Source organism: Amblyomma mixtum, chromosome 4, assembly GCF_055824585.1.
Source record: "Amblyomma mixtum isolate Tamu chromosome 4, ASM5582458v1, whole genome shotgun sequence".
NCBI classification, from domain to species: Eukaryota; Metazoa; Arthropoda; class Arachnida; order Ixodida; family Ixodidae; genus Amblyomma; species Amblyomma mixtum.
This window is the reverse complement of record NC_143015.1, coordinates 33,337,077-33,359,470: the sequence shown is the minus strand read 5'-3', so window position 1 is coordinate 33,359,470 and position 22,394 is coordinate 33,337,077. Positions and strand designations below refer to the sequence as shown.

General features: G+C 47.8%; 1 protein-coding gene across 8 annotated transcripts in view; it reads right to left on the bottom strand.

Moving 5' to 3' along the window:
* The window catches only part of sick (sickie), a 973,111-nt gene that overhangs the window by 158,179 nt on the left and 792,538 nt on the right, over positions 1-22,394 (bottom strand). For all 8 annotated transcript variants that reach the window (XM_089586320.1, XM_089586325.1, XM_089586322.1 and 5 more), the window contains one exon: positions 331-1,429. In XM_089586320.1, the coding sequence (XP_089442446.1) occupies positions 331-1,429 (1,099 nt within the window). The remainder of the gene's footprint in view (positions 1-330; positions 1,430-22,394) is intronic.

The window sequence follows — 22,394 nt, the reverse complement described above, 5'->3', positions numbered from 1 at the left end:
CTCTTGGATCCCAAACCAGACACGCCAACCCTTGGCCACCGAGGCACGTTCTTTCGACTCCGTTAAAGGAAGACCTTAGCTGTCTTGTCCGATAGTGTCCGTGTCTGCTAAGTGATAGGCAAAGAGGACCCCAGGGCGCTGAAGCGAGCCATTAAGACTATCGCGTCATACCCTTAGGGCAGAGCCTAAATGTCCCCCCGAATTTTCCCGTTAGATTTCATTATAAATTTTAGGTTTTACATTTCTTGCTACTTTATCCCCTGTGGCCTCCACTTAAGTTACGGCCAAATGCGGCTGCTCCGAGAGTAAAGTACCGTAGGGCTTATCTACCTGGATATACTGTTTGGCGTGCTTCCCCGAGGACCTGCCCAGGGAACAGTACTCCGAATCCGAGTGGGCCGACACGAACATGTCGTTGACACCAGCACCAGTCTGCGTGCCGCCGGAAACCTTGACCTTGCGCTCGAGCGAGGAGCGGCTGCTGCCGCGCGGAAGTTCGCCCGTCCTCGTAAGACTCGACGTCCGGCACTGGTCCAGTTCCGCTGAGGCGTCCTTCTTGCCCTGGGAACTGCTTCCGCTGCGACCGCTCCCGGACGAAGCGGTGCTGGAGGGACGCTTCCCACCAACCATGCACGCGGAAGGCACCGAGCCGGCAGAGTTTGGTGGCCGTCCTGGAAGCTTCCGGTTTGTCATGACCACAGCCGTCGAAGCATATTCAATGCCGGAAGACCTGGTCGGTGTCCCCATGCCTCCGCCGGAGTTTCGTATCTTATCCAGTGCCAGGTCACTTCCGATCATGGCAGTGTCCGCGGAGTAGGACCTCAGCTTGGACTCCGCGCTGCCAGACGAAGAGGATCCTGTCCTGGACTTGCTGCCCTTGGAATGGACCACATCGTGGCGGTTGCTGTCTGCAGACTTGCCCGACTTACTCGACGACTGTCCGCCGCTCCTTTTGCTGTCCTTGGACTTGAGCGACTCCGTGGAGTTTGTCCTGGACTGCTGATGCTGGATCTCCTGCTGCTGGACGTACTTCTTCCAGTTCGCTGAAGACTGAGCATGAGGTGACGCCGTGCCTCCTTGCTGGAGGAGGGCGCTGGACTCTGTCTGCATGGAGCTGTCCGTCTTCTTGACGTTGGCGTTCCTGCTTCGGATGGAAGTAGTTGCGGGCAGCATGCCGCTACCGCTCCCTACGACAGCGGCAGAACAGGAAGCGGACGAGTGGTGCTCCGGCTTCCGGGAGGAAGACGACCTGTCCGGCATGCCTCCCTTGTTGCAGGCTGCCGACGGCGCCATGCCCGGGTGGTGGGGACGCCGCTTGAGGCAGCCATACGGGTCGGAGCTGAGCGACGAGTCGGTCAGGTTGTCGTTGGTGCTGAGCTCGGCGAAGGTGTCGCTCAGGCCGCTGCTGATAGAGCTGCTGTCGTCGAAGCTGCGGGAACCAGACATGCAATATGAAATAACTCTTCAGCAACGTTAATTTTGGAAATCCAAACAACGATCTAGAAAAAGTCGGTCTGCATGCAGAGCAGCACACGCAAGTACCATATTATCATTACAATAAAGAGTTCAACCAAGGTTCGTCTCTTCAGGCATGGAATGAACTGAATCACGGTCACTGACCGAGTCTGATGATGGACTGACGGTTTAGAACCAAGTACGGGTTACTTGTTCACTGAGCAGCACAAGATATCGCCTCGAACTACTATTTATTTACTCTGCTCTGGGAACAAGGAATTCGTACGTGGTGACGAGACATCAATTCATCATCAGACTTGATCAGCGAACGTACGTGATTCAATTTACCCTATGCCTGACTATACGAAGTTTCATCGAATCCATGATTACGTCAAAAATTGGCTATGGCTTAGCTTAGGTTAAGCCTGGATATCAGCGAAAAGGTTCGGTGAGCGTCATACGGGGAAGCCGAGCGCAAGCCGATGCACACTGGGTAAACACGCGCAGAGTGCGCGAACGACGGCGAAGGTTGACCGACGGAGCCGCGCTCGGCTGTGGCTCTGCCGACCACGTGCGCCTCTCCAGTGACGTGACGCGGCGAACTCGCGCACGCGCAGATGTGCCTAAAACTGATCACGGCGCACGCCAGACCCGGTGTTGACTAGCCTAGTGAAGATTTTCACTTCAAAACCCGAGTACATATGGACAAGACGTTGTTGCCAAGAGCAACGTCGATGTCTTGTCCTACTCAGTACACAAGGAACACGCACGCGGTTCCTAAACATCGATTCATGATCAGACTATATACTGTCATTGCGGATTAACTCGAGGAAACTCGGATTACACTTCAGTTTAAATGACCAAACCTCTAAGTTTTTACTTAGATGTGTGTTCAGGTGAGTTTAGCACCCTGCTTCGGAGCCAATTATTCCTGTCGCAACAAAATAGAGCCGCAGCATAAAAAAAAATACCGACAACAAGGCGTCGGAACCACGACACAAAAAGAAATACAAGCCCAGTGCAACCCTTCTACCCAAATAAACTTTTCACGCATGAAGGTTCTGCACACCTGACGTCGCAGAAAATCGACAAACATTTCCAGAACAGAGGCAGAAATGTAGTTATATGCAGCGCAAAACACATAGCACGGATATTACAAGCATGTCATATACATTCATGATACACGTGAATGGCTGGCTGGAAGAAGGTCCATGTGCAGGTACAGCCTTTGTCAAAAGTTTGGAGCCCAGGGGTTTGCTTCTGAGCCACACTGTGTGGTTCGTAATGCATCTCCAGCGCTCCAAATTTCCTGAAGGTAAGAAGATTTCTGGTCCTGCCTCCTCCAATGGGTAGGGCTGCCACGAATTCTTCAGGAGTCCCACTACAAGGTTTAGAAGCAAACCCCCTGGGCTCTAAACTTTTGACAAGGACTGTACAAGATACATATTGTAATCAGGTAACACCTATAGTTAAGCGTAGGCTCGGAAGCAAAGAAAAATATCATGTTACTTTTTCTTTATTTCTGTTTATATTGGCGAAGAACAAGCAATAGTAGCAAGATAATATATAAGACTATTTGACAGCCCCGCCGTAGCTAAGTTCTTAGAGCACAGGACACGAAATTCGGAGGTCGTGGGTTCGGATCCCACCGGCGGCATGAGGTTGTTTTTCTTCTGCATTTATTGATCTCACATTGATAAACAAGTACAAAAAAAAGACATCCGCTATGCTCCTTGGTTTCGGTGCCTCTTGACTTCCGTCATTTATATATATATTTCTTTTCGTGGCATGTTGTGACAACTGCGAGTTAGAATATACCGTATATAGGGATGACAGAAAAACGTTTTGCCGACCACTCTGTAAGAAAAATGCAACGGGCTTGCACTTGTGTAGCTCATCTCCCCTACTAGTAGGCGACGAAAGGCAGGAAACACGCTGGCAAGGAACACAGCGCGCTCACTATTCCTGGTTTCAGCGATGCGAGAAGTCATTACGTGAAGAAAACACCACAGCCCAGAGGAAAAATGAGGACTCGCATTTAGTGGCGATCATTAGTGCCACATTAGTGACGATATCCGCGTGCGCACGTTAGCCATTCCAGTGCGCAGCCTTAGACGATCCGCAAAGGCGCCCGCCAGACGCCGTTGAAAGAGTCAAAGCCACAACTCACTAGTGCGACTACAGCTCCTATACTGAAGCTTAGCTGTAGCCTATTCACAACGATATGTGGAACAACTATGGCGTCTGTTCTTCTCAGATACTCCTATAGTTAATTTTATTTGCTGTCTTCTGCTCATTATTAGTCCAGCCTGTGGTTAACTGAATTTGTTTCACACAATGCATGACGGTCAGTTCAGTCGTACATTGCACTCATACATACTGCTGTGGCCGCCCGCTTCTTTCTGATCTACTTCGTACCGATGTTCAAACTCACGGAACTAATTAAATGCATGCGCAAACAAAGGCTGATACTATGTACTGCTTCGGTACTACAAGTGCATGCAAGTAACGCATAGGTGACCATTTGTATGGAAGCAGTCGACCCATATAAATTTGGTTTGGTTTTATGGGGTTTAACGTCCCAAAGCGACTAAGGCTATGAGAGACGCCGTGGTGGAGGGCTCCGGAAATTTCGACAACCTGGGGTTCTTTAACGTGCACTGACATCGCACAGTACACGGGCCTCTGGAATTTCTCCTCCAAAGAAATTCAACCGCAGCGGCCGGGATCGAACCTGCGTCTTTCGGGTCAGCAGCCGAGCACCATAGCCACTGAGCCACCGCGGCGGCTGGTCGACCCATATAAGCGAAAGAACAATGGTAATTTAGGCGACCTGGCACGAGATTATCCTCGCCAGGTTTTCAGCTTATTCCTCTGGAACACAAGGTGGGTAGTAATAGCGGACGACACGGCAGCTGCCGTATTTTGTTTTAAAAGCTGCGCCGAAGACATAAATAGACATGTGTTGCAAATAACGGGGCCTCTGCTTAGTAAACACTCAACTGGAAGTTCATTACTTCACTGCCTTGCAATTAGCCCCGCAGACCACACAGTGGACGGCCACTGTGTTTGCTTGTCTGCATGTCGGGACATGCGACACCAGTTATGATAGTGACATGTTCCCACCACCAATAGCAAATTGGCTCAAAGAACGAACAGGGGAAAGCAAACGTCGCAAAATGCGGCCCCAATTTGTTTAGTGTTTTGCATCGCGGCACTGGTGCCGTTCAATTTCAGTAATCTAATAGGGCATGTTTATTACAGTATCCACTTAAAGATGCAATAAAGAGCATTCCGAGCTCGCCTTTTTACCGCGGGAACTCGGTCTACACGCCCCGAGCATTCTTATAAAGTTCGAATTATTGTCCTGTGCGGCTAATTTCCCTAATTTAAATCGGATTAAACTTCTCGGCTCCCGCCTTCTTTTTCTTTAACTGACTTCCGAGAGTAGGAGGTGTCAACTAACGCCTGGAGTGCATTTCAGCCAGTCCCGTGCCGGCTTGCCACTCTGCCATCGGCGGAGTGATCTGTGAAAGGAAAGAGTCGACGCGTATTTTAATTTTCACGGCCCTAATCTGCGGCTATGTCGTCTGCGACTGAAACTATTTACTTACGAAACCCCCCCCCCCCCAAAAAAAAAAAAAAAAAAAAAAGCGAAAGCGAAGCCGCCGCGCGCTGGCTGAAAGGTTCTCATGCGTTGGTTTACTCCTCCTACTCTCGGAGGGCAGTTCAAAAAAAAAAAAAAATAAAGGACGGGAGCAGGGACGTTTAATCAGATTTAAATTAGGGAAATCGGGTGCACAGGTCAATATTTCGAAGCTTCTAAGAATGTTCGGAGCGTGTAGATCAAGTTCCCGTGGTAAAAAAGACGAACTGAAAATCCTCTTCAGTGCACCTTTAATGGGTTAAAAATGAGCTGCCATCCAAAGTCCACGGGCCCTTACTGGTGTGTTCCATGGATTTTCATGATAAACGACATGCATATTATAGTAGACCGAAAGCTGGACGCGTAATGTACAAAGAGCGCAAAATAGTGTTTAAACTGCCTCAGGTGCATTCTTCTCGCTGTTTCAAGCGCGAAGAACGGCGTAATGCGAGTTTCGCAATAGATGCTAATAATATACGTCAGCGGGCAGTCAACAGAGGCCGCTAAACTCGGGCGAAAAAAAACGACCGTGATAAGTGTGCGCTGTCGTAAAGGGCCGACATACACTCGATATCATAACCGAAATAAATTTCAGGCGAAAAAAAAATAAGAATAAGACTGCAAAAGGCGGTACGCTCGCAAAAGATCTATGACCCGTCCTTCCATAGAGCGCCCGTACAGAGCTCGAGAAAAAATGATAATCACGGCACCGGTGAAAAATTCGAGACCGCCTTTCTCCGTACATTTTTGTTTTTAGTTTTCTTTTTGGTGGCTCGGCCAACACGCCATCACAAACGCCACAGAAAAGCACGAGGCAAGCGCCTAAAAATCTTTCGGCGCTAACGTATATATATATATATATATATATATATATATATATATATATATATATATATAAAGATGTCGAAGCCGATGTAAAAAGCTAGACAGCAGATATGTAAACACTCTGCGATATTGTTGTTGGCTTCGCTGAAGCTTTACCGTCGTCATTTTTCACCACGCGAACACTGTTGCTAAGAGCGCTTGAGTCATAAATATTAATATAAAAAAGAAAAGGGCCAGTCTCGTTGATGGAAGCGCGGTAAACAGCAAAAATTAAGGCGCAATGCCGGAGGTCAAAAGTTCAAAGAACTCTCGGCGCGATGCGCAGGCTGGAATCATTAATTCGCAAGATACTGAAAGATTGTACGCTACTGAGAGGGTTAGACGTTTGCGCCAAGGTCCTTATCGCGGAACGAGGCTCGCGGAATAACCCTATACAGATTAGTTGTCGACTTTCGTGAGATGTTTTCGGCTAAATGCTCTTCTGGACGAAAGTGTAAATCCACTTCACTTCTTCGGAGACTCTCCTTATAAAAATTATCCAGAGACTATATATAGACTTCTCATAGACTACATTGCATTCCTAAAGATATTTAGTTTTATATATTCATAGTTTATAGACTCTATAGAAGAAAGTCTACCAAAAGTGCATGGCCATAAATCTATAGTTTGTCTGTGCATTTGCTAGATAATGTCTATAGACTTTATAGATAAAAATCTATGGAGAGTCTACAGAGTGTCTAAAGAAATTTTTGTCACGGTCCCGAAGGGAATAAAAGTCCTAAGTAGCGTGTGACATATTCATTCAGCTATATCGCATTGCATCCGCATAAAGTTCGTTGAACGCCTCTAATGGCATGTAACCCAAACACAGTGTGGGCATCGCATATAATTTATGGCCTCTATGAAGCATTAGTTTCCTCAGCTTACGACTTGCCCCAAATGCGAGACCAATCACACTTCTTTTTTCGCAGGACGAACATCCCTGACTACGGCGCAGCCGCCTATATACAAAGCATCAATCAATCAATCAATCAATCAATCAATCAATCAATCAATCAATCAATCAATCAATCAATCAATCAATCAATCAATCAATCAATCAATCAATCAATCAATCAATCAATCAATCAATCAATCGTTGTTAGCATTCTTCCGTATGTACAAAAAAAAAGGCCGGAACAAGAAAAAAAAAAGCCTCCCAACGACATACCGAGCTTTCATTTCTCATATTGGTTTCAGATCTACGCCATAACATTAAAATTGCATCGGCTGTTCTCAGATTCACCCACATAGATAAGCGTATGTAAAAAAAAAAAAAACTGGGCGCCCAGAAAATGGAAATCGGGTGCATGCAGGCACTGAGAACGAGAGGGAATGCAGGCCAAAAAAGAAACTTCAAGCCAGCGATAGAAGAAACGTTCGAAGCCTATGCGCGTGTAGACTCGCATTACGGAGATGCACTGTGCATATCACCCTGCGCACGCATACGGCAGATCCGGACACACGCAACGTCGAACAACGGAAAGTAGCAGTGCCAATGGAGGTGGCAATCTCTGCGCCGTGGGCTGCGTAGCGAAAAAAAAAAAAAAACGTTAACGCTCTCTATATGGATACAGAGCAGGAGGTGCTGCTATTTGTGGAAATAAATGAAAAGAAAAAAACATGGTAACTTGCTGTCGCCTGAACATGCTCAGATCCTTCGTACATTTTTAGAGTAAAACTTTAGCCCCAGAAGCAATTCCGGCGCTGCCCAGTCTGAACAAGAGACCAAAGCAATATAACAGGAATGCGAGATTTCACCCGGGACGCATGTGTTGCTTTACATTTTGCCTAGACGCAATCCTCGACACAAAAGATATTATATTGTAGCGATAGCTACATTACGCCAGGTTGTCGCCTCTTCGCCGTCGTCGCACTTCGAGCCGAGGCCGCATTGTGATGTCACACCACGGGCCTCGATTCTCTGGCAACTCGGCTCGTCGCGGTCGCCGCGCGGCCACCGCTACGGATCATAGAAGCGTATTCATTGGTGTGAAAGATAAGGTTTTACCCGTTGGTTGACCACTACGTCTCTCCTTTCTTAGTGTAGTGGGAAACCGCTGAGTTTAATAATAACATGTCTAACTACAAGCGAAGCCTGAGCGCTGCCGGCGGTCTGTAGCTATCGGTACTCGACTAGATTTAACCACAGCTAAACAACAGCCAACTTTTTTTAAAGCCCGATATCTACAGGCAGCCTTCTCACACGAGCAAAAACACAAAAACTTAAGTCAGCTATAATATACGAGGATACGGGTCCTTGGATCACTCACCGTAACCCATCGGCGACGTGCGCTCTTCTGCTAGTACGTTCCGGCACGGACGGCAGATGGTCTGCAGACCCGCACGTCTCGGGTCAAATCGCAAACCCGTCAAATACGGAACAGTCCCTGTATCCACACGCTCCACCCATCGAAATGCGTGAAGCGCGTGCAGGTGACGAAAGCTTAGCTATATGCGAGCATTGTGCACCTGGATGCGACAACGCGCAGTGCCGCACTGCGGAAACGACAATGATATTCCGTCACGTCCTTCACTCTGCACGCATTCCGACAAGATGCAGAACTCTTGAGGTCTTTCTAATGCCGGTGGCACGCGTCGTGGGAGGTACTACTTCAAAAGCAGAGGCGGCAGGAGGACATCACAAAGCGACACTTCCGATGGACTCGCCGCATGCGAGCGGATTCAACGTGTACGCCGCTGCGAGCAGCCGGCGCGATAAGATTTAGCGGTGCCCGATACAATTCTTTGGTTGGCAGAAGCAGGAAAAGTTTTTGCTCGGCTTATCAACCTCCCAGGGTGCAGCGGCTCTCTGGGAGTGGTTACACGGTGCTCGAATGTACACAGTCTCTCCCGGAAATTTGCTTATCGCGAAGGGCCTCACAAGCAGTGTGTTCGAAGGGCGGCTATCAGTAAGAGGCGTCCCGGTAAGGTGCACAGTAGCTGTATTAGGGTTCAGGCTGTTGCTGGCGCCGACAAGCCTCCTCTATAGCCCCAGCTATTGCTGCAGCGTATAGCGAGGCTTTGGACGAATGCCAAATGAAAAACATCGTGACCATTCCCGGCACAGATCCGTGGTTCTATAAAGATCTCTCTCGCCGCTCTTACTGAAAATCACCTCGAAGGTCTTAAGCTGCAACTGTCACATTTTTTTGGTCCAGTTGGGCGTCACGTAATATCTAAACACAAGCCTTTTTCTGAAGTAATCGGCTTCCCAACCGCATAGTCTAGCGGCTTCAAAATGGCAAAAGCCGCACTTAGAGCATGTGACTGATTACTGTGAGTTATTATTTTTTTTACATTATCATGTCTTTTTTTGATTTCTTGGGGTTAAACGTCCCAAAGCGACTCAGGCTATGAGGGACATCGTAGTGGAGGGCTCCGGACAATTTCGACCACCTGGGGTTCTTTAACGTGCGCTGACATCGCACAGTACACGGGCCTCTAGAATTTCGCCTCCAAAGAAATTCAGCCGAAAGCGGTCTGGATCGAACCCGCGTCTTTCGGGTCAGCAGTCGAGCGCCGTAACCACTGAGCCAGCGCGGCGGATTTTATCATGTCTTTATTTATATTGTTAACAAGAGCATTGTAATTGCCAGTCACTGTCGTTACCGAAATCATTGTTAAGTTTTCTATATCAAATAACACTTTATCATCTGTATTGAACATGTTAAATCCAAAGTTGCTTTTGCCAGTGCCAACTGTACCGTTTATGTGCGTGCACACATGACTTGTCAAAGGGACACAGACCCCGTCAGGCTGTGTATTCTCCAGCTTTTAGTGTGCGTGTGCGCGCGAACTACGCAATGATGTCGAATAAATTGAGCAAAGTGAAATTAAAAAATATATATAATTAAGAAAAGACGCTCGCCAACGAATGAGATGGCACCATGGAGGAACGGCAGATGACAGTGATGTCGCTAATGCACTGCAGTCGATGGAATGAACGAATTCGGAGGCAGTGAGAGGCTAATTCACAAATTTTCGAAATCCTTGCAGTGCCTCCACCCGGAAGAAAATATTTCACTCGAAAATGCCATTTGGTAAAATCGCCTACAAAGATCACGCAGATAACAAGAACTAAACAATCAAAAAGGCAGACACACAGAAAATAGTTACGCTTAAACACAGCGACATTTCAGGATACCGGCGATATGGCGACTACCTGCTCCGACGAGTAAATCCCATTTCTTTAAGCCAGCGCAGCGTAAGCGAAAATGACGCCTTATAGCGTAAGAGACGACGTTAAAATAAATAAATAACAGAAAAAATAAAAGTGATAGAACGGAAAGACAAAAATCGGCAGCGCGCTGAGATCGGTTTTAAACATGAAGAGCCTTTTCATTCAGCGCGTAGCGCAAAGCCTATCACACGTCAAAGAACATGCACTTTGCGATCAAAGTAAAATAACAGAAAAAGAAAAAACAAAGGAGATGTAGACCACCACGAAGGGAAGGAAGAACCGCCAAACACCAAACGTCGCCTTGCATATAAGGGGGATCTCGCGTAAGCCTCTAAGAGACAAGCTGAAGGCAAAGTCGGTTTATTAGGTTACATTTTCAGCGCAGACGACAGCGACGACGAACGCAGACGACGACAGCACTCTACACGGAAGCAGAAGACAAGTGAGTTAGGGACGTCAACTCGGGAATCAACGTCGGGTTTGCGAAAGCTCTTTCCGAGACAATGACTGCGGGCGCTGGCGACGACAAATTCAAAGAAGGGGGGGTATGATAAGGACACGAGGGTGTGCGTGAATAGAAGAGAGAAGGCGAAGCCTATTACGATCATCGGGAGACGGCGGTGCACGCTTTATTAGATTCTGTTCTCCGCAGGGGGGGAGCCGCGGTAGAAAAGCCACCGGAGGGAGCAGACGAAGACAAGTAAAAGCAGACGACAGTGCGGACAGCAGAGGACGCGGGGAGCAGACGAGAAGAATGGAGGAACTCTGGCGGCTACATGCGATCAGAATGACGGAACGGCGTAGAGCGCCCAAGCTAAATCAATGCTGCAGCGATCGCGAGCGCAAGAAATAAAAAGAAAGCGCGAAGTAAGAGGCAGAACACTCCGGCGCCAAGCACCGTCCCGGCGCAAATCCAATCGTTGGTCAACGTTTTCCAGGAAAGGCAAAGCCGAAAGGGGGAAGAGTGGAGGACCAGGGGAGCGCCTCAATTTGGTTTGGCCAATCCGATTGGCTTGGTTCTCCTTTTTACCGAACAGCTGCTGCCTAATCTGGAAACGGACAGAGCGCCGCTTGCATGTGTCGACCTATTTGGGACGTATGCACCCTTCTTTCCACACCGCCCAGCCTTACCCACTGGGAAGGAGCGGACAGTGCTTTAAAGACATGGACTGAAAGAGCAGCAAGAAAAGGCCCTACAAGAAATAAATTTTTCTCGAAACGGTTACAGAAAACGTCGCCCATGTAGCAAACAGTGAAATATTTCATTATCCACACAAGTTGTACACAGCATTTCAGCAACATGCAAGGAAGAAAAATAAAAAAAAAACGAGAAGGAGGAAGTTGTCACCGGCTACTCCACTATATGTCAACTGCTAAATCTCATATATGCGGAGCGTGTCTCCCAACTGCAAGTACCTTTTTTTTTGCCATTGTGTTATTAAGCTATTTGTATGTTGTGCGCTTACATCCGTCGTAGATCATGCGCAGGAAACGTTTCATCGGCGAACTTTCCCCATGTACCCCCAATCTGTTGCTTCCGTCTGCATACACCCATACGCCATCAGCGACCCGACACACCGCTCATCGTTGCCAAGGCAACACGGACGGGCCGTTGTCGTGGTTTCCGAAATGGGCCCCGGGTCCGCCACAGCACCCCAGGAAGACACAAAATGATAGGCATAGGAAGGAAATCAAATTTTATCCCCAAGAAGCTTCTCTGTGTACTTTTTTCTAACGCCTCAGTAGTTATTGAGAGCGGAAGCGCTGCTCCTTCACAGTGTGAAGGCGAAACAAAAAAAAAAAAGAAAAAGACAGAAAAAAAGAGGAGTGGGCAGATAAAGGGCGCGCTGTTTTGCATCCCGTCGAGCCCGACCCGTAAACGCGGCGGCGACCGTGGTCTCGTTATAATGCGCTCGCGTGCGCGCGCTGGGCGGTCGTTATACGAGGCGTTTTACGACCCCGCGGCGGGAACCGTGAGCGGAGACTTCAGCCTCGAGATTGCGGGGCCGCCGGCCGCGGAGCCAAACCGCAACCCGACGTCCAAACCCGCACACTTGGGCGTTGCGGTTCGGTCGCGAGGAAGACAGAAACGCGACCCCCCAGTACGAACGCGAAGAGGCTTGGACAATAATTTGAGAGACGCGGGTTGCCGGAGGAAAAAAAAAATGATGTTATATCTCGTCGTAGGGAGTAGATGTAACATGACATGCACTGCCAGAAAGGCTTAGCTAACTTTAGGACGGCTTACACAGGGAGTTTCACCTAAGACTTTGAAGAATTTTTAAAAACAGGCTTTTTGAATTAGAAGAGAGTTTTTTTCTGCATAGCACTGTCAGCGGTGTAGTAGAACAGAATAAAGCAAAGAGGGGCTAACTAGCTCGCTGATTAATTACTATTGAACAGTTAACTTTTTAACTCCTACTGTTAGGCTTTTTAAATATTGAGAGGCGTGTAGCCCACCGTAAGTAATATCCATATCAGTTCCTGGAATTTCGAAAACGCGGTTACCCTCGGCGCTGTGGCATGAGAAATTTTGGCTATATCGCACCAAAACACAGCTTGCACGCAAACCAGCCTCTCCAGTGCAGGTAACTCGTCTGATTGCACAAAATTGCTGTGCCTCGATAGGATCCGAGCCGAGCCGAGCCTCTACAGGATCCGTGCCATGAGAATCGCGTTGACGCAACGCAGTTTACTTCCGAAATCGGCCGGCGATGGCGATGCCTCTTTTTCGTATTTTGTGCTTTTCTAGCTTGCAAGCGCCCAGTTTTCAGTGAAAGCATTGTCTTTGTCGTTAGAGCGCGGTAATCCGCCAACACGGTTCAATTTGCCCCCGGTGCGTGTTCAACCAACCAGTGCTTCCTGTTATGCGTGAGCGGCTGACAGAGGTCGGCGGTTCAGTAAGGCAAACATTCAGGACCACCAACTTCCTACTCGCGTCTCACCGCGTGGCGCAAGCGCTTCCTAAGACGTGTCTACATGTCCCGGTCGAAAAACACAACATAAAAGTTTCTGTCGTCACAACAGACTTTCTGCCTTCACAACAGAAAGAACTTGCAGTAACAACAGAATTCTGTGTTGTAACTGCAGAAAAGTACTACAGAACTACAGACTACAGAGAAGTACTACAGAAAAATACTACAAGAACACACAAACATCTGTCGTTACAAGAAAACTACGAAACATTTTGTCGTATTTTTTGGCCACAATTCTATCATTTTCCTCTACTGTGCAACTGACATCCCATACTACACAAGCTAAGTTACCGAGCGCCATTCGCCAATAAAACAGTCTCTACACGTCGTTGTGAGAATACAACTTCCCAGAAGATAAGCAGCAACATCCTCTGCGCACATTTATCTGGTAATAGCATGTTTTTCTTTGTCACGTTTTGTTCTTTGGCATATATGTTCCTGACACCCGTAGTCGGGATAATGCTATTAATAGCGTCGGTATAGCGCTAGAAAGGAAACAAACGTATAAAAGAGGACCGATGGGTACGGCCAGGAGGTATTACATCGCAAACATCGAATGAATTAATGGCTTCCCCAATAATTTCGTTCTACAGCAACAAAGTTTATATGTTATGCTCTTTCAAAGCTGCTGGAAGTTTACCTCGCCTATAAGCTGGGGGACGTGAGAGTTCGTATATAATACAGACGTATATAATACAGGCTCCACAGCCTGTGGAGCCTGCGGTGATAGCCGAGCCTGAAGTCGAGACGGTGAGAAAAAGACGCCCTCGCAAGGATGACGCACAGCATATGGCCACAGCATTAAGGAACGGCCTGCTGGCAGACCTCTCCATACATCGGACGAGAAACGTCCTCACAGACGACAGAAATACAAAGACAAAAACGCAGTCGAGAGACGGCGAAGGCAGATAGCAATCGACCGAACGCAATCCGGGCGTACGAGGCGCTGGCGCCAAAGTTTCGCCGAAAAACCGCGTGCTATGACACGATGGCAACGCACTCCATAAAGCTGGAGCCGAGGGAAAAGGCGGCGGCGGCAGCCCAACTCTGGTCGCCGGAGATAAAGCGATCCAGCTAGGCAAGCCCGATGACGACGCTGGCGGCGAGAGGACTACGGCGCATCCCCTCCCTGCCTCCCCAACGCCATCCCGAAGACTCCCGAAACACGCTCGCCCCGCGCCATATCCCGCGTGGCGTTCGCTTTTCCCTCTTTCCGCTGCGTCTGCGTACTTGTGTCATCCCTGCAGCCGGTGACCCGGAGCGACCGCTGGAGAGATCATTCCACTCTCGCCGGATGCGCTGTTGTAATCGGCTCTCTTCTTTTTCTCTTTTGTTTGTTTGTTTTTATGCCTCCCGGTTCGCGCGCCGTTTTGTTGTCCCGCTGGCGTGCTTTTTCGGCGCCGCATGGCCATGAATGACAAGAGATGAGGAAACAGCGCCGCGGGAAGCGAACATAAACAAAAAACAAGAACAAGAAGCAGCGGGACGGAGCAGCCTTTCCCGGAAGAAACTGGGTCGCGATGCGGAAGCGGGGAAAGTGGAGGGACGACGGCCCTTTGACTCAGCCGCAAGGCGACAGCCGCGGGTAGGGGTACCACTATTGGCGACACTGTATGCATCGAGGTTCCGTGTCTCTTTGCTTTTCTGTTCTGGGCGCGCAAGCACTGTAGTTTTTTTGTATTGCAACACTGTTTCGTTGGCCATGCGTCCGTAGCTGTTGACATCTGTCGTGTGGTACCGAGATATATAGCTTTCTACAAAAAACCGAAACGACAGCGACGACCAATGTCTTTGGCAGACATATATACATTTTTTTTTTCAATGAATGAATATTTCTTCGAACTTCTGGCCCTATCGAGAAGTCGGAAACGGTCTTCTGAGAAATGCTTCTGATTCTTTCATCTCGTGGCCCTAGCAGTCCATTGATTTTCTGACTTCCGCCAGGGCTGCAATTTTCTTCCGAGAGCTCCGCACTTCAGCTTAGCACTGCAACCGGTTTAATTCTGCATTTTTATTATGCATGATATTGCTACGTGATTGAAATGGTATATTCAGTGATTAAAGCGGGCAGGTTTCCTACAAACTGGTGACTAGGTTTGCCACCTGCCGACCGTGGTGAACAAACTGCTTTTCCATGAAAGAGGGCTTGAGTGCTAGCGGACTAAAAGCGTGACGGTCACATTACTGCAAAGCTACAACATCAGCACGAGCCTTGTTAAATGCAGTGCAGGACAGACGACGCTTCCGCTATCCTTCATTTCGCTCCGACTGAAAAACTTTCGTCACGTATCTTTCTTCAGCCTAAAGAACAGACTCGCTCCAATCTTCCTTTGTGCTTGGCTAAGTTCATTTCGTGATTTGCTCGGAGTGGTCCTATTACTAACAGTATTAACTGTATATATCCGCACAAAAAGGCGTCCTTTTTTTTCTTTAAGTAGAGTAGGCTTACAAGCATTGTGAAGTAACGTTCTGCGACTGAATGAAAGAACCTGGAGAGCTTTCTCGTACCGCTGATTCTGTCCAGCGTTATCAATAAGACGTCCAGAGGGAAATGACGCTCCAACTGATCGAAAGATGCGTCCTCTGTCAGTGCTCAAGTACACTGTGCATTGCAAGCATGTCGGCAACGTCACCTGGCATTTATACCACACAAGACGTGACTGCCCTGACAGGCACCATGCCCAACTTTCACGCAACAGTAACGGATATTTGCGCCTAGGACCAGCGACTCAAGCCACCAATACCGGACCCGAGGTATAACGTGCTCTTTTCTAACCGACGCCCAAAATGAACACCCTAATCAGACTAGGCGTCGACAAAACTATTGGCCCGTCTGGAGTCCACTGTAAGGTTTCTGCCTTTAAAAGCTGGGTTTATTTAAGTACAGAGAGATCCGGTACCACTGAAGTGAAGCAGGCACGGGCAGTCCTCCAAGAGGTTTAGGGCTAGTTAGTCGGACATTGCAAAGATGAAAAAAAAAGCGCTCAAAGAGACGAACCCACCTAGTGCATTCTTTATGTCTTCGTCGTTTTCGACCGCTTTTTGTCCATATCATGTTTTCTTAAGCGAAGCTATACGTCACGGCCCGCGCCCTGCGACAGATGCGGCGGAGATATCGGACGTTCTCTGACACGGACGCAAAAGACAATGCAGCGCTCTTGCCTCTCAGCAAAACGCTCCGGCATGTCAAGAAACCTCCCCAGCTGCCCTGCTAGCCGTTGATGACAGGGCGTCCTGCCGTCGTCCGCGGTGCTCAATCAATCCTTGTGGACACAGCTGGACAGAGACGACACCGAGGGAAGATGCGCCTGAAATGTGCACTGAAGAGGAATCTGAACTTGTCTTTTTGCCGCGGGAACTCGACCTACACGTTCCGAGCTTTCTTAGAAACGTCGATTTATTGCCCTGTGTGGCCGATTTCCCTAATTAAATCGAATTAACGGCCGGCTACCGCCTTTTTTTTTTTTAATTCTCCCGCGTACGGTGGGCGGAGTCGACCAACGCGTGGAGCGCCTTTCACCCAGTCCCGTGGCGGCTTGCCACTCTGCCATCGGCGCAGTAATACGTAGTAGTCCGTAGTAGCAAATAGTCCGCGCGTATTTTTATTTCTGCGGGCTTATTTTGCGGCTATATTATCTGCGAATGAAAATATTTATTCATGGAAACCTAAAAAACAAAATAAAGCAATGCATTAAAACCTGGTTCCAATCTAACCGTCTATCCCTGAACACTGAAAAAACGAAATATGTTACTTTCAAATCACCGCATAAGTCTGCGTGCATGTGACCCTGCAGCTTGCATATTGGAGCTGATGAGCTGCAGCAAGTTGACGCAATCACATACTTGGGAGTGATTGTGGATAAAGATTTCAACTGCCACCAGCACATTGATGCCCTGTGTAAAAAGCTGTCGTACTCTTGTTATACATTAGCGAAGGCATCTCAATATTTTCAGACTAATACGCTAAAAACATTATATTTCAGTTTGTTTCAGTCGCAGCTAACATACTGTATTGAGGCCTGGGGCCTTACGTATCCATCGTATATTGAACCCGTGGTAAGGCTGCAAAAAAGGGCTCTTAGAATGATCAATTTTGTTGCACCTAGAACTCCATCACTGCCTTTATTTAAACAAAATAACATTATGCCACTAACTAACCTAAGAAACTATCGTTTAGCAATTTTTGTAAAAAATGTCATCTGCAACCCTAGCACCTTTCCTTCAGTTTCATACAAGGCTCCACCGTCCAGTTCTCGCTCAGCCGCTCATGGAAAGTTCTTGCTTGCAATATCTAACAATCACTATGGTCATCGATGTCTCCGTTTTTCTGGTGTCAAAATTTGGAATGCTATCCCATGGCCAGTCATATCTTCACCTAATACATTTAGAGCACTGAAGAATTTTTTCCTTTAAACAGAAGCGTCTCAGTGAAGCGACACTATATGCATCTGTGGCGTGGCATAATACTACAAATCTATTGAACATGGCAATCTGAATGAAGAATGACATTTATTTTTTATTTGGTTATTTGAATGTCATACGACAGTGTTTCAGTCTGTATTTTGTATTGTACTTTGCATTGCAATTGTTTCATTCTACACCGACAAATGTGTGTGTGTGTTTTTTTTGTTTGTTTGTTTTCCTCCTGAATCGTCAGTAGACTTATTTGTATTCATTTTGGGATCCACGACTAGCCTCTGGCTAAGGATCCTTGAGTGTCTTCATGTAATTACATGTGTACTTTGAAATAAAAAGAAAGAAAGAAAGAAAGAAAGAAAGAAAGAAAGAAAGAAAGAAAGAAAGAAAGAAAGAAAGAAAGAAAGAAAGAAAGAAAGAAAGAAAGAAAGAAAGAAAGAAAAGCGAAAGCAAAGCCTCCACGGAGCTGCCTGAAAGGCACTTCACGCGTTAGTCGACTCGTGCACCGTACGCTGAGAATTCAAAAAATAAAGGCGGTTGCCGGACGTTAATTCGATTTAATTAGGGAAATTGGCCACAGAGGGCAATAAGTCGCCGTTTCTAAGAATGCTAGGAACGTGTAGATCGAGTTCCCGCGGCAAAAAGACAAGTTCAGAATCCTCTTCAGTGCAACTTTAAGCCCCGCAGGGTAAAGAAAGTAAAAAGCAAAAACAAGGGCAGCCCAGTATGTAGCTGCGCTGATTCTAGCGAATACGCGTCGGAAAGAAATAAGTACTGGCTGAGGAACCCGGGTGAGCGGAAGGGTGACACAGGGCATCTGGTCCGGTGCAGACAGCACTCATCAGTACAGCAAACAGCGTGTCTTGGCGACGCGTCCAGAATTTAAGCTGGCCGTCGGCTTTCTAGAAGCTCGACCTTTGTTCAGTCGCCAGGCGAAAGAACGGATAGCGCGTAACGCACACAAACACGCGGACGGCCCGAGAGCTACATGTGTCACGCAGAGCGCGTCAAGTATGCACGAGCGTGGTGGCCCGGCCCCGATGGGCGTTCATCGGGCCCCGAGACAAGAAGCAGGCGGGCGGCCGACACGGGCCAAAAGAGGCAATAGCGGGCAGCCCAGAAACGCGCATTACAATATTCAGCGGCAGCAGCCGTTCATGCATTAGTGATGCGACGAAAGCGAGCACGCATCAGAAGCCCTTCTTTTGAGGATGGGGTATACGCCGGCCTTGGCCGCTGTAACGAGACGCCTTTATTCGCGCCATAAGCCACCGACACACAGAAGGAGACATTGTACAAGACGACGGCGATGGAAAGGAAAAAAAAAAAAGTAGAAGGAGGGGGTAGAAAGAGTTGGGCGCAAATGGCCTCTGGCGGCTGTCGAACGAGATAGCCTGGATGGATGGGTAATCGGAGCGGCGAGGCCTTTTGCCTTTAACGAGCAGCGGGTGATAGTACGAAGCGGCGTGGACAAAATAGAATGAAAGCAGGGATGGGCAGCTCGAACCACCAGTCCGGGTCGGTTTTTTTTTTGTGATACTTTCCTCGCGTGTTTCTTACAGCCGCACATGTAAACGGGAGCCTTCTTGGAAAGCGAGAGGCCGACGAACGCTGTGACATATGTAAATACGGCTCAGCTGGCAATGTAAACAACCCATGGCGCATATGCGAAGCTTCGTAGAGACGAAGAATGAAAAAAAAAAGGGGGGGGGGGGGGGGGGGGGCAGGATGGCGCTCTTGAAAGCGCGGTCTGCTTCTCCGACGATAGCAGGGTCGCGGAGGACGCGAAAGTGAAGACGGGTGTTCGGCGCGCGAGGCGGACACGCGTGAAATCCTGCCGAGAATTGCGAGGGCTCCTGCATTGCGATTCCCGCTGAATGCGTAAGCGACGATATCGCCTGTTCAGGAAGACTCCTCAGCCAGGGCGCGCGCGCGCCAAGCTTTGATTCCGGCGTGAAGGTGATTGCGTTCGAGGCATTCCAGAAATGGTAACCGGAGATATGCCGAGAGGGCGGAGCAAAGACGGCGTCAGAGGCTCGCCGTGAATACGGAACACAGATGCTGAGAGTAGCACCGCGCTTAAAATTCCGCCAAGGCAAGCAATAATGGTGATTTTGCGCACCTCGATGTGAGCAGACCGCTGGGATGAATATATCAGTTGACCCACGAAATAGCTTACTCTGCATGGTCGTTTACATTGCTGCACTGCTGAATGATAAGCGCCTAGGTCAATTTTGCCCAGAGTATGACCTCCGCTGACTATGCGCGCAAACACAGACCGCCTGCTCAGTGTATTAGTGCATACAATACAAACGCCATCCAAGATGAAACAACTATATTCTGGCCACTGCAGCAGCCTCCACCGTGCTTTAGGCTGAAGTGCCACATCCAGAGAATGTACAGGCAATACACGCAGAGCTCGTTTTGTAGGCATCGGCATGTCTCACAGGTAATGTCTCAGTTACATGAAAACACATTCAGAGAACAGCCGTCAGTGAGAGAAGGCAGGAGCAGGAGAGTCGAGGCCCTCGTTTGGATGTACACTCTAAACATAAAGGAGTAAAAAGGAGACTAAGCTCTCCTCTAGCGCACTCATTACATAAAAGGGAGGGCGCCAGAGGAGAGCTTAGTCTCCTTTTTACACCCATATGGGAGTATTCGTGTTTAGAGAGTATCTGCTAAAGAAGTCGAACGGTCACAAACCAAGGAAAACAAAAGAGAATGTTGTTATTTTTTATTACGGTTTTGTCTATAATGGAGGAGAAATTCAATTGAAATATTTTACGAACGACCTAATTGTGAAGAAAGTGGAAGAAACGAAAACCACGAGCCGCTTATCTCAAATAACTATCCGATATTTGAAATACTGGCCGTATTAATTTTTTTCTTTATTCTCATTCTCCATTCTTGCAACACCCGCAGCGCGACTACCGGCATTACAGCGGGGGCACAAAACATTATAAAAAAAATCGAAAGTTTTGCAGCAAACCACATCCTCTGGTAACACTAATACTTGAATGTGAATTTTATCACTGTATCAAGTATCAACAAGCCGCTGGATGCGGGAAAAAAATCAGTGCGGCAGAAGTATGGGCTAACCATCGATTTGTGATCGATTCGAGAACAAAAGTAACGCAGCTGATGCGCGAAATCTGAGGCACTAATAGCGGTTTAATTGTGAAAAAATATCCTATAAACAAAACCACAGAAAATACTACACTATTTTACACGTTCTTTGATCTTAAAGGCTGTGGTTTTTTTTTTTTACGTAAATGTAAACTTTCACTGAGAACGACAGATGTTTCGGCACAAACAAAGACGTAAAGAAAGGATCTTTGACCACTTCTATGCGAACCCACCGCGATGTCTCAGTGGTTATGGCGCTCGGCTGCTGACCTGAAGGACGCCGGTTCGATCCCGGCCGCGGCGGTTGAATTTCGGCGGAGGCGAAATTCTAGAGGCCCGTGTGCTGTCCAATGTCAGTGCACGCTAAATAACGCCAGGTGGTCGAAATTATCCGGAGTCCTTCACTACGGCGTCCCTCATAACCTCAGTCGCTTTGGAATGTTAAATCCCAATAAATAAACAAACTTCTATGCGGGCAAAAATAAACCGTGAAAAGCGAGAAAAGACGCGATGACTGTGTGAAGCGAATTATTCCAGAGGTGTCAAATGCGGACGCATTCAAGTATCAGGTGTTGTGTGGATATGCAACTCACCTGCTATAGCAGTCGTAACGCCTGGATCGATGCATGTCTCTAGACCCCGGATGCTTGATTCACGGCAAGATGCGCATTTTCCATCAGGGCAGTTCAGGGTACTTGTCGCGGGGCACGCAATTGTTCACAAAGACCACTCGTTGCAAACACTCGCAGGGACGTAGCAAAAGCACGGACAGAAAGAGTGCGCACAAAAATACGACGTAGTAGCATCCGACGAAAGAAGCGGGAATGATGAAGTTCGCAGTGAGAGGCACGTGTATGTGAAAGAAGTTGGTCGTTGCGTTCATAAAATGGAAACGCGTAGGACAAGGTGTAAAAAAAAAAAAGCTGCATATAAAAACGACGCCCAAAACGTGAAAAACGCTAAGCTATAGGATCAAGCCGGTTTTCCGGTGAGAGATCCTAAGCCTGTAGAGCTGAGATCGCTAGGAGCACCTAATCAGTGCTTAATTAGGGGTGCCTCTTTTGTGACTTCAGGGAATTTGGGACTTAAGGCGAGCTTCGCGTTGGGGGCTTTTTTTACCTCGTTAATATTGCGGCGGCGACGAGCGAAAGTCTAAGTTCTTTTTTTTTTTTTGACGAAAATGACATTCAAAGGGAATGAATTTACCTCAGCCAGGGATCTGTCTAAAAAGTGACTGCCATTCAAGCAAATAAGCTAGGTAAAATCGAGCACTGCTGGTAGTTAAGTAAGCGCGTACTTTCAAGCTTAAGCGAGAAACACCATTACGCGATTTTTAAAGATAAATGCTTAGTAAAATCTTCAAAACGCACGGAACACGCAGTTACCTTTGACTTTGAGGAAAAACCTCCGCTCTTAATTCTCTTTCAGAGTAACAAACCTTTCTTAAAGTACTAACCGCTGAATGCTTTCAAACTCGACGTACACAGAAAGACGCCCAGGCAAGACCAGGCAGTAGAGAAGTAAAAGCTCTTCAGGGATTATAGTTCAAAAAGCAAGATTCGAACCGCACAAATTGTAAACCAGTTATAACGTTACGCACAAAGAGCATTCACGGCTCCTGGAATGCACTAGCATTTTTTCTATTTTGCGAACAACCCACATAAGATCCTGGCATAAATCTGAACTATCGAGTCGGATGCCAGAGCCTCATGTGACGGAGATCGAGCAC